At 25.7% G+C, this 12,957-nt stretch overlaps 2 protein-coding genes across 6 annotated transcripts in view; one reads left to right on the forward strand and one right to left on the reverse strand.

Moving 5' to 3' along the window:
• Positions 1–3,441: 3,441 nt before the first annotated feature.
• LOC126903938 (zinc finger MYM-type protein 1-like) lies at positions 3,442–5,541 on the forward strand. The gene is made up of 2 exons (XM_050682518.1): positions 3,442–4,283; positions 4,472–5,541. The coding sequence occupies exons 1-2, from the start codon at positions 4,043–4,045 to the stop codon at positions 5,539–5,541; spliced, it is 1,311 nt and encodes a 436-aa protein (XP_050538475.1). The 5' UTR covers positions 3,442–4,042.
• A 6,938-nt stretch (positions 5,542–12,479) lies between these two features.
• Positions 12,480–12,957, reverse strand: part of LOC126903975 (histone-lysine N-methyltransferase 2D-like) — a 39,558-nt gene continuing 39,080 nt past the window's right edge. For all 5 annotated transcript variants that reach the window (XM_050682573.1, XM_050682575.1, XM_050682572.1 and 2 more), the window contains 2 exons: positions 12,768–12,950; positions 12,480–12,688 (listed from right to left, as the gene is read on the reverse strand). In XM_050682573.1, the coding sequence (XP_050538530.1) occupies positions 12,596–12,688; positions 12,768–12,950 (276 nt within the window). In that variant the 3' untranslated portion in view covers positions 12,480–12,595. The remainder of the gene's footprint in view (positions 12,689–12,767; positions 12,951–12,957) is intronic.

Genomic DNA, 12,957 nt, shown 5'->3' on the forward strand with positions numbered 1-12,957 from the left:
AGCGAAATAGTCTGCAATGACATGCCTTTCCATAACTATTGTTTTAATATGTACATAAAAATGATATAATAAATATAAAAATATTATTACATTTTTGACTTTTCATTTAAGTACACTCTTATAATTTGATTCCGCATATGATGTTAATTCGTTAACTATTTGTATGTTAATAGTACTGTTTCGTACTTGCACAAACTAAAAACACATAAATTGTTTAAATATAATTTAACATTACCATGTTACTGTGTGAAAATAAATCTTTCGGTGAAACTATAGACAACACAACAGGCTACATAGTATTATCTCTCAAATATTTAAGTCTATATAAAATAAATCAAATAATTAATATATTATTCTAATAATTCATTTTTATTGAAGAGTTTAAAAATATTTTTTAAAATTATTAACGAATAATAATATAATAAAATAGACAAAACGCGATAATCTGTTTTAAGTTTAATTGCATGTAATTATTAAAACAATAAAAAAACATTAAATTAAAAAATTGGTTTTAAATACTCAACTTTACTTTTTTATAATAATAAATAAAAGTTATTTAATAAAAATAATGTTTTCATAATCAAAACCAGTATCTAACCCCATCATTGGGGTCTTTTAATTTAAACGTTTATTTTTCCTACCGACGTTGTCACTGTAAATCCTTATCCAATTATTCTTTGGTTTTCATTTAAATTTTTCTAGTCAAAGTTATTTATGTCGTTAGTGCAACAACTACATTGTATACAATGGATGACTAAAAATGTTATTACTAACTTTAATATTTACAGAATTTTTTACTAATTTAATCACATAAACCTCAAATTAATAATTTTTTGCGTTGACACAAACAATACTTTTAAAGCAATACTTTATAATTAAAGTGTCAAAAGTTTGTTAAGTTAATATATTTTTATGATATAACATTGAAAAACCAAATACCGTTATAGATAAAATTTTAATTTAATTTAATTTGAACGCTATTTTTAACTTTTTATTTAATGATCTTCCTAATCGAGAAGTTTAAAAACAAACAATGAAAATAAACTGGAGAATAGTGTATCATTAAACTATATATCGTTGCAAATTCTTACTGATTTAACTGTAAGGTATATGCAGGGCTTCAAAAGAGTAGTGACATGAGGAGATTAAACCCTCCTACATCTAATGACCAATAATAATCGTTTCGTTTGGGGTTCATTCGTGTAACGTATGTAATTCTATGGATAGATGAGCTAATAAATAGTATAAGGATATAGGAGAAGTTTGAAAAAAATGTTGGATAGCTTACTATAATTTTTCCTTGCTAAAAAATACATCTTTATATCTAATTATAAATAAATTCTCTGCATTTTTAGGAACCTGATTTCATTTTGATGAAAGCGATCCTCCAAAGCCACCCTCAACTCCACCTAAATATAAGGGTAATAATCCCCTCGTCATTTTGTCCCTTTAAACCTTCTCGAATGATTTTCGGAATTAAAAATAATTTACTTTTAATTTTCTACCAAGAATTGAACTAATCCATAGGTAATAAACCGATTTTTTGATTTATAATTTATAAATGTAATTTATCATATCATTACTTTTTAATTAGTAGAAAAAACAACTTTAAGCTTTATACACCATTTCGGGATCGATTCTCATATAATCTCAAAACTTAATGCACCTTTTGTAATTTGTACAAACTGCTCTTTAAAAGTAATAATACTAATAAAACATAATTGTCGAGATATAATAATAGTATGTATTCAAATCTATTTAAAAGGAATTATGCAATAGATTTATTTACTTTATGAACTAAAAATGTTAATTAAACACCAATCAACTCTATTGGTATACTTCAACGTATTTGGAGTTTTTGCAGGCAAGATATAAAAAAAACCCAGCACAGGGGGGTCGCGGCACAGTGGTGACGTGGCATAGATGGATCAAATATAATGATATCTGACAGTGATTAAAATCACTATCAAAAAAAAACGCTTCGATGCAAATCTTTAGATAGTGTTTAATTTTAAAAAATTGGTGGATTATTCCAAAAGCTACATGATCTGCTAGTTCATTATTAATATCCTAATTAAGATAAAGTATGTCGAATGAAAAAGGGATTATTAAAAAATATTATTTCTTATAAAAAAATAATGTTGATCCATACACTTTTAAATATGTCATAGCATTATAAAGTTAAAAATGTAAAAAATAAAATCGAGAATTTTCACATAATAATAGCATTTGGTAGCCATTTTCACCGTGAAGATAAAATAAAGTCCGAAATTTTTTTTTACCATAATAAAGTATATTACATTAGCTTTAATTGAAGATATATATAAAAGTGTCAGACCTTCCGGTACACTTTTAAAATTTAAGTTGAAAAAGTTCTACTTTTTACATGAATTTTTTAGATTTGAACCCCCCTCGTATATAGGGAAATGGTCCGATTTAAAAAAACAGTATGTCAAATGAAAGGTAATGATATTATTCATCTATATAAAAAAAAATTTATATTGATATGTTTATTTTTGAAAAAGTTATGGCACTTTTAAGTAAAAAAAATTTCGAAAATTTCGAAAATTAGCGATTTTTAAATTTGTAATTTTTTTGGAGGTTTCCCCCATTTACGGGGAACGAGGGAATTTTTTTCAATTTTTGAGGGTAATGTCTTCGACTAGATACAATTTGTGATCTTTTGACGTATCATTGAAAGAAATCGGTTCAGTGAGAGCTGAGAAAAAGTGGTAACAGACACAAAAAAAAAAAAATAAACACATCTTAGTAAAACCAATACCTCCTCAGCTTCGCATCGAAGCTAAAATAAATCTGTCTTCTATTTGAGCTACCAGACATATTTATGCATTTAAATAATTAAAATATGGTATTCAAATTAGTATTTAATTATAAAACAAAACAAGAATTTTAAATTTCTGTTCGTTGAAACTATAAAAAAAAAATCGTTTTCAATACTTGGAAAAAAGTAGTAAAATCTATCATTTTGAAGAAATCCAAAGAATTACGTTGAAGTGAAGAAACTCATAAGTTATCTTTCATATTTATTCTTTTTATGTACATTTTAAGTGATCTTGCCTAAAATTAGTTGTCTAAGAAAAATAGCAATTTTATTTTTAAACTAACAAACGACAAATGAACATATAAAATAATTTTAGAACATTTCTTAAGCTTATTAACTGAAGCTTAAAAAATAGTAAACAAACAAAAATTAACTCTTTTTTTTTTTCACGTACAACACAAAATAATTTTATATACCAATGATTTATTTTTGATTACTTTTTATATGCTATACACTGTAGGTGGCCATATAACGATATGAAAAAATCTAACAATAGATTGTAAGCATTAAGAAAAAAAGAAAAAAACACTATGAATAACGTTATGATTATAGTTTTTAAAACGAAAAACAAAAAAATCCAAAAATATGTGATATCAACAAACCAGTGGCGGACTAAGGGGGGGGCGGAGGGGGCGGTCCGCCCCGGGCCCCCACATTTGGGGGGCCCCACAAGATAAAAAAAAAAAATTTTTTTTCGTGAATCAGGTGTTTGAAAATGAAAATCCAACATTTACTCTTAGGAGGCGGCATCGCAAAATCGAGTAGTCGCACTCGCACTAGTCGATCGAATGTGTTATATGAAAAGCGGAATGCCGAATTATCGCCGTATCCAGTATTTGAGTATTTCTCCGAATTCATTGTAAAAAGTATTATTAAATAGATGCTTTATCGCCTTATCGATAAACGGGCACTTTATTATTCCGATAAGGAAACAATTATAGTCGTATTCGTATTGTATGATTTGTTTGAGTAAATTTCCAACCGGTCCGGCGGTCCCACCACGCGCAAACTATTTTACTCGGAAATAACTGTTTGATACTTTTAAACCGATATGGCAGTACATTTTTTACATAAACATCATATAAACACGTGTCAAACTATTTCCTCAAACGCGATTGACACAAACTTCATGTAAACGCATCTAAAACTGTTTACATAAACTGTTTGCATGAAGTTTACATGAAGTAGCTGCTTGTAAACATGAGTGACAAGCACAAGAACCAACGGACATATCTTAGTGGAGCACAAAAAAGAAAAGTGTCTGAAAAAAAAGAAAAAAGTCACCAAGAAGTTTTGGCAAAGACTTTCAAACTTGATAAGTTCTTCAAAGTCGTGACTCCATCAAAGAAAACAGATGAGAATCAATCTTCAGATTTAGAGCAGATCGAGGATAGATCAAATGATGCTAATAATGAAGTCTTGGAAGTAAACAATGTAAATGGTAATATATTGATTCTTGAATATAATTTTTCATATCGAAATAATAAAATATGATGTCATGAAATGTTACACGTTAATCAAAGTTGTGTAATCCAATAGTATTAAAGATGATGAATTTTGCTTATATTAGTTACCTTCGCATTTTTCAAAAATCATATTTTTAAATATGATTGTAATTGTTATTGATAGATGAAACTGAAGCAGCAAAAGGAAAAGAAAAAGAAGTTCAGGAATTTACATTTGGTGGTGAAATAAGTACTTTCAAAGAAAAGTTTCTTCTCTCAAACGATGCAGCGACTTGGCCGGTGCCAATGCCAGACGACATTCGACTAGAAATAATACAGATCGGTAGTTCGACATTTCAAAACAAGGATGGACCATTTTTGCCAATAGAAAGAGTCGGAGAATCAACTAAAGGAACAAATAGGAGCTTGACGTCTTCATGGTTTTATGCAAGTTTACCGGATGGAACCAAATTTTTGAGAAAATGGATGGTTTTTTCATTATCAACAAATAAGTTGTATTGTTTCTGCTGTCGAATCTTTGCAACGGACGATGATCTAGAAAAAAAATTTGTTTCTGGTTTTGATCGGTGGTGGAAATTGAATCCGAAAGTTACGCAACATGAGTCGTCCAACGAACACTTGTCAAATTTCGAGAAATGGAAAACCTTGACAGTCAGGCTTCATAGCGGAAAAACTATTGATCATAGCACTGAAAAAGTCATCAATTCTGAAACTAAAAAATGGCGTGATATTCTGCACAGACTATTGGACATCACGCTTTTTTTGGCAAAACAAAACCTTTCGTTCCGGGGCCACAGAGAAGATTTTGAATCGGAAAATCGTGGAAACTTTTTGGAGTTAATCAAGCTAATGGCTCGCTATGATCCTGTTTTGAGAGAACATTGGACGAATTTAGAAAAATCAGCAGGCGGACCCAAAAGACTGCCATCTTATTTATCTAAGGGTATTCAGAATGAGTTCATAAACATCTTAGGCGACCACGTTCTGGAAAATATTATTGTTGATGTGAAAAAGGCAAAATATTACGGCATGTTATTTGATAGCACACCAGATAGTAGTCATGTCGACCAAATGAGCAAAATAATAAGGTATGTACATATTGAAGGAAAAGTTGTAGAAGTACGCGAGTCTTTCTTGGGCTTTTTTCCTATGAATGGTAAAACAGCAGCCCATATAACAGAGGATATTCNTTCTGTATTTTTAATAAAACTATTGTTTAATCGAATGTTCTGAATATTGAACCCTTCATAACTCATAGCTCCATTAAACGAGAAAAATTACGGGAGGGGGGGGGCCTTCAAATCATTTCCGCCCCGGGCCCCAAAAGGTCTTAGTCCGCCCCTGCAACAAACGTATAATATCATTAAATATAATACAACTTATACCGTAAAATATAAATAATTTTTTTCAAACTATATTTAAAGAATTCTATACAAAAATAAAATAATATTTTACCTATATTAAAAACTGCTAATGGTATTAAATTATGTTTCGAACCCTTTTAACGTTAAACAAAAAAGTTAAATAACGTTAAACTCAATTATAAGATAACGTAATAATATATTTAAACCTCATTCAAAAAAAAATTAATCCCACACCTGGTTATAAACAATCCTTACTATCATAGACAGTAATATAAATATTAATATAATACTTCCGTTGTTTTCAATAATTATTATTGTATTATTGGGCTTCTAAAAACTACACGATAAACCGTTTATGCTAACACGTGAATCTATAACGCAAAAGTAAGCATCATGAGAAATGCGTTTGGTCGCTCATATTATTATATGTCAATGGTTGATCCGATTAAAATACTCTGACAGCAAACAGCATCCGTCTGTTTTTTTCTTCGTAATAGAACATGTGGCAAACACTAACAATGAAATCAGGGATTTAAACACTGAAATAACCCAAACGCTCCTTTGAAAAATACACTTAACAAGACAATGGCATCAATACTGTAACAATGTCGACTAATGCCTCATAACCGACTCGCTGCTTTCATCTAGAGCACCTAATTAAAAATTCGCCAGTAGAGGATCTAATATATGATCTCTTCATGCATACAATACCAAATTGTCTATGTATATATGAAAAATGCGTCACTACTTTATAACACTTCTCAGTGGCTATATTATAAAAATAGAGTGTTATTACATTTCACTATAGTTATTTCTTGGTCATGATATAATAATAAAAATTATTTTGCCAGCTTACATTATTATTATTGAATTGTTTATATAATAAAGCTACTATTAATTGTTTTAAACATTTTAAAACTTGCATATGTTCTGTTTTCATTCACAATACAGTTAAAAAAAATTATTAATTTATCAAAATTAATTAAATATAAACAATACTTCATACTAATTTATTTAATAACAATTTAAATTCGACTAACTAAATAATAGATTCTATTCGTTTAAAAAAGCTTTATAATAATATAAATAGAACACTAAGACCTTTCCATAAACATTTAGAGTAAATCCATATTTAAATGATTGTAATACGTTGACACAAGTCATAAATAGAAGTTGATTAAGTTAACACTGAACTTCTAAAAATCTTAGTCGGGTTGATTACTACTTACATTAAATAAAATACATTAATAATAATGAAAATCGAAAAATTTTTTATTGTTTTAGGCGGCTGTGCTATGTTTGGTCATTCTTGTTATGGCGGATTTGGTAAAAGGTCGTTCCAAGGGAATATGCAACAGCCCACGACGAAAGATTGGCCAACAACTAACGAGGAAGCATCACAAATAGACGATATTATTAACAAATATTTTCAAGTTAAATCAAGTTCTCCTCATTTTACACCGTTCTGGCAAAAATGGGTGAGTTATGATTTATATATATATATCAATTTAAAAAAAAATAGTAGTAGAACGAAGTTAGAAAGGTTTCTTTAAGATATTAATTTTATACCTAAAATGTATTAAAATGCTTATTAAACGGCACTCGTTGTAGGCAATTTAAATACAATAATAATAAAAAATTACGTTCAAAGCTATGATAGTCAAAAAGTAAAATGATCACAGTAATACAAAGATACCATTTACTTAGATATTATAATAGTGGGTATCCTGACACGAAATAAGTCCTCTGATAATCAATGTGTGTTTATAAATGTGTGACTAAGTCTTGTGAGTGTTTTAGTTTTAGTTTTAGAAATTCTTAACAATTTTCTTTTATTTTAAGAAAAAAATACTTCAAAATTATTTGGGATTCAAGGCTGTTGATGATTTTTTTAATTCATTAAAATCAAATTAATTTTAAAAAATATTACTAATAAATAAATGGAATTTTTTTTAATAAATAGAATTAAAAATTATGTTGACAAAATCTCATTAACTTAACGAGTTTAGTTAAGTATTAGTAATTTACAAAAATATTTTATTGATAGGTTGACAAAACTGTTATAAGGTGTTAAATTTTTTCCTTCCAAAATTTTTTTTTATATAATAAAATATATTTAATTATTCAAATATAAAAGAAATTTTGGATTGATTCTATATTATTTTATCTTCCAGAAATTTATTTATTTTTATGTAAACTAGTGAAAATTATGTCATATAGTAAAACCTCGTATCTCTTCAGATACTTCAGATTTTTTTTTTTATACGTACTTACAATGATGATTTTGAGTGATTTTTGATAAATAATTTTAAATATTTTCTATCATTAATAAATAATATATATATATATAATTTATATATATTATATATAAATAAATAATTTCTATTATTTATTGAAAAGCTATACCTATAATAAACTTACATCTATTGTTAGCTATACAAAATAATGTATTCTTTTCTTCTCTTGAATAATTTGAAAAAATAAAGCGATTTCGTCATAAAAATAACGATAATAAAAATTTTTCAAAAATTCGCCATCTTTTCATAAAAAGAATTTCTGTTATATTTATGAGTTCATTAAAAATAAGTAAATATTAATTATTATTAATAAGTGAGTATTAAAAATAACGAAAAATATACGTTGTCATATTAATAAACAAAAGAGAAATTGAGTTAAAATTAATTTACCATAAAATCTAAATATTTCAATTAAGCTAAAAACTTTAATTGAACTTTAACTTAGTAATTGGTTTATACTCGAAATTATAAACCTCCTCACCCGAAAAAAATTCTGATTATGCGCTATTATTGAATTATACTAAGTGTGCCACCTAAAGTCATATATATTAGGCCTTTTTATTACCATTTATAACAGTCACTGTCAAATGTGTTTCGGAGAGAGCGCTCGTTGTTCTTTTAGGCGTAATTTACCTTTTTCACAGAAGAAAGCTTTAAATTAACTAAAATTTGATACATCAATATTTTTAAAAGCACAAAAATTATGTTATAGTTTATATAGAAAAACTTGTTTTTAGTGTCTCATCTCAACCAATTAGTATTTTCTCTGAATTTTCTCTTACGGGTGTAGTTTAATTACAATTTTTGGAAGTCTAATTAATTTCACCCCTCCCCTAAAATTTTTTTTTTTTCATAAAAATGCATATAAGTTTGTCCATCACAAGAGGAACAGAATTTTCTAATTCTATATCTGGCTTAGCTACGTTTCGACTACAAGCAAGAATTTTAGTTTTCGACTTCTTTATTTTTATATATCTCAGAGAAAAACTTTGAAAAGCTAAATAAGTCGTATCCTTTTCAAATTTTAATTACATTTTATTATTCTACTAAAATTTATATTTCAAGTCTAAACCTATTTTCTATGTTAAATAAAAGTTCACCTAATCCGCTTTTTAGTATAGGTTTAACATATAAGTGACAATATTATATGGTTATGTTTGTTGTATTATGATATAGTGTTAAATATATAATTTAATTTTTGTTAAATTTAAAAAATAAGTTATGTATTAATAAAATACACATTTAAACATGCGCGCTATCAATAGTCTTTTCAAGATTTACAAAAACTAGATAAGGATGCTTCAAACTATTCTGAACAATTTTATTATAATGAATCTAAGACACGTTATTTAAAACTAATCCTAAATTAAGTTGTACAGCAGATAATATTGAAAAAATAATAACTTACATTAAATAAAAAAATGATACTTAGTAAATAAAATGAATTAGAATATGTGTATCTTAGAAAATATTTTTGACTTTTTAACAATTCAAAGAGGTTCCTATAAAAATAATCCTAATTGTTTATATCAGTTTAACTAAGAAGTTAATTAAGTATGCGATAATTGTTAAGTTACTTAGGACAGATGCCTACTAAAGTACTCCCTTATCCACTTTTCTATAAAGATAATATCTACAATATTAAATAATCCATGTTCGTATGAATTGAAAGAGAAAATTAATATTATTTCTGTACAGTAATCATTCGGAATATTTTCAATGAAAAAGTCATTTGATGAAACAAAAATGGTAAAGGGATCGTTATAGATTATGATTTCCAGAAATAATAATTATCAAAATTATTTTGATGATAAAACCCCTACATTTTAGGATACACTACTAATCCTGTGCAAATAAAATAATTTTTATTGAAGCTTAACTATTGGATATATTTCAAATAAAAAATAATTTTTTCACAGGTCGAAGTGTACAACCAGCGTAAAGTAAATCAACCCAGCGAAGACAACATGATGTAAAATATTTAATAAATAAAACTTATTGAGCAATTAAAATTGTTTATAATATTTTGTTTTTATTTTCTTGTCATAATTCGTCAAACACATATCGACTTAGACGTACAAAACCTTGAAAGAGAAAAAACTTTATGAACATATATTTACTGTTTGATTTGATTTGTATGTTTTTTTTTATAATAATATTGTTAATTGTTTGATTTGATATTTATGTATGATATACTAGTATATAGCAATAGAAATATTTTGATAAAAAATTAAAACTAACAATATTGTTCATCAATATTTGGTCTGTTCTCAAGTTGCAAATAAAATAATTGATTTGCCCAGTTTTTTTTTTTTTTGCTATTTTATATATTTTTCCAAACAATTATTTTTTCTTAATTAATTTTATTAAGAACCCTACAAATAGAACACACACACCTATTTTACTATTATTAATGTTCAAAATTAATCACCTTAGTACATCGCATAACCAACATATTTTAAGTGACTCATCCTACTTTATTATATAAAAGATTAATTTAATATTTTCTTTTTAAGTTAATGTTCATTAAAAAAAATAACTAGATAAACTTATTGAAAATCACGTTACTGAAAATTTGTTCCAAAGAGACGTATGATATTTATAGGAATAAGAATTATAAAACACCAGAATTATTAAAAATTTATTTTCCATTGGATACTTAATAATAAAATAAATATTATGAGTAGTTTTTTTTTTTTTTTGAAATAATAGAAATTTACAATTTCTAAAAAAATCTAACTTAGTATACAGAGTGTTTAGTAAGTAAAAAACAGGTCAATTGTTACAAACAATTAGAAAAATAGAAACCCGTTTTCTTACTTTTTGAAAAACCCATATAAGCACTAGGTAAAGCCAATCTAAATATAATAGCTCAGCTTACCAAACTCTTAAATTACTGTCAATAAAATAGTCATAATTTAGTTATAACTATTTATTTCGTAAAATTGGATTTTTAAATAAGAAATATAATAAAATGAGAATGAAACTAAAAAGATTTAGGCTATTTTTAGATTTACATTAAGATTTATAAATAAAGTTTTATTTAAAAAAAAAAACAATATTTTAAAGTAATCTATTACATTATATTTTAGTTTTCATTTAGTAGTATAAGAGAATTAACAATCAGAAACTATCTCCTGTTAAAACACAATTTTCAATTCATCATTAAATATCCACACAACAATAATTGCCAAATTTTTCAATTTAATGAAAATTATTGGACTACTATAAAATTTCATAGCTCTTTTTATACTTAGATAAAGGCAAAGTTAAAATTTTTAGAATAAAATAAATTTTTATATTTTTTCATTATTTAAAATTTTTTGAATCTAGTAATTTCAAATGTATCAGTTTAAAAACATAGTAATATAAGTAATTCATTTAAATAAATTATCCAAATTTTCTTTGTTTAATTAATAACATATCACTAAGAAAAGAAATTTTTATATTAACAACTTAAATAATAATTCATTTTTAAAAACTATTAACTATTTAAACTATATTAAATATATAATTCAAAAAATATGAATGTATTTAGGTATATTAATTACAATAAAATTGTCAAAACAAAATTATGGTGTAAGTCATAACAAAACTGAAAATTACCTAAAATGGTATAGATTATAGTATACTAAGTTACAATGAACTAAATAATAAATATTTACACTTAGTATAATATAAATAAAACATTATAAATTACATTAAAATAGAATACATATTTATATTAATAAATGTGTTTATAAAATACACACATATAACATTCATAATTACAAATACATATAGTGTTCAGTAAGTAAGGAAACAGGTTTTTAATTGTTCACATTGTTTGTAACAACTGACCTATTTCCTTACTTATTGAATATTCTGTATATATATTTATATATAAATGCATGTTTTATATATAATTTATTTTTAATTAAATAAGTTAACAAATTCTTTATAATGGTCAACTACATTTGTTATTAAGTAGAAAAAATATTTTTATTTATTAATTACATATTGCATTATGTTAAATTATTTTGGACACAAAAAACAAAACAAAAATAAAATTACTAATTTTTTAAGAAATAAATATTTGAAGAATAAATAAAAAATAACAACAGTAGGCTATGCATTCAACAAAAAAATAATAATAAATTAAAAATAAAAGAAAAAGAATTGACTAAATTGCATGTGTCAAATACAGAACAAAAGGTAAACAAAATGCCCACTCTATTTTTTCCTACACCAACACCCAAATATTGTTTTTTATTCATGAAATATATATATATATATATATATATATATGTTTATATATGTAAATAAAATAAACACCAACAGAAATCTAGAAAATTAAGTCTTGTCTCAAACAAAGAGATCATTATTTGTTGTTGTCCCTCAGTGATAATTTATACAATAATTCAATGGAAATAATGTGATAATTACAAAAATAATATACTGTGAAACAGTACTAATTATTTACAAATCAATATGTATATAAGATATATATGTGTAAAATTTGATCCTATCACAGTAATTGTGTATAATTTATAGACGCATTACATAATATAACAGTAATTATAACTAATATTATATTGCAATATGGTACAAAAAAAATGGTAAAATACTTATATGGCCATAATTTTTTTAATTCATCCACTTGCGACAATTTGGTGCTCCACAATTACAAGGGATCTTATGCTGATCATCTTCAATATCAAACTGATAATCATATGCCAACTGACAAAACAATAATCATAATAATTAATATTTCATATGGTTATTCATCAAAAAATTAAATAAAAAATATATACTATACCTCTTCGCCCCTAGCAATTCTACGTTTAGCAAATATAATAATCCGTAGTTCTCTATCAACTTCCACTTTTTCAGTTACACAGTTTGGGTTACACGAATGATTAATATAACGGGCTAAACCCCCTGATATGGTTGCATCGACCACTCTATCATCATCTAGTCGAAACATATAGATGCCTCGATTCTAGAAA

Source organism: Daktulosphaira vitifoliae, unplaced genomic scaffold (assembly GCF_025091365.1).
Source record: "Daktulosphaira vitifoliae isolate Bord-2020 unplaced genomic scaffold, ASM2509136v1 Scaffold_4, whole genome shotgun sequence".
NCBI classification, from domain to species: domain Eukaryota; kingdom Metazoa; phylum Arthropoda; class Insecta; order Hemiptera; family Phylloxeridae; genus Daktulosphaira; species Daktulosphaira vitifoliae.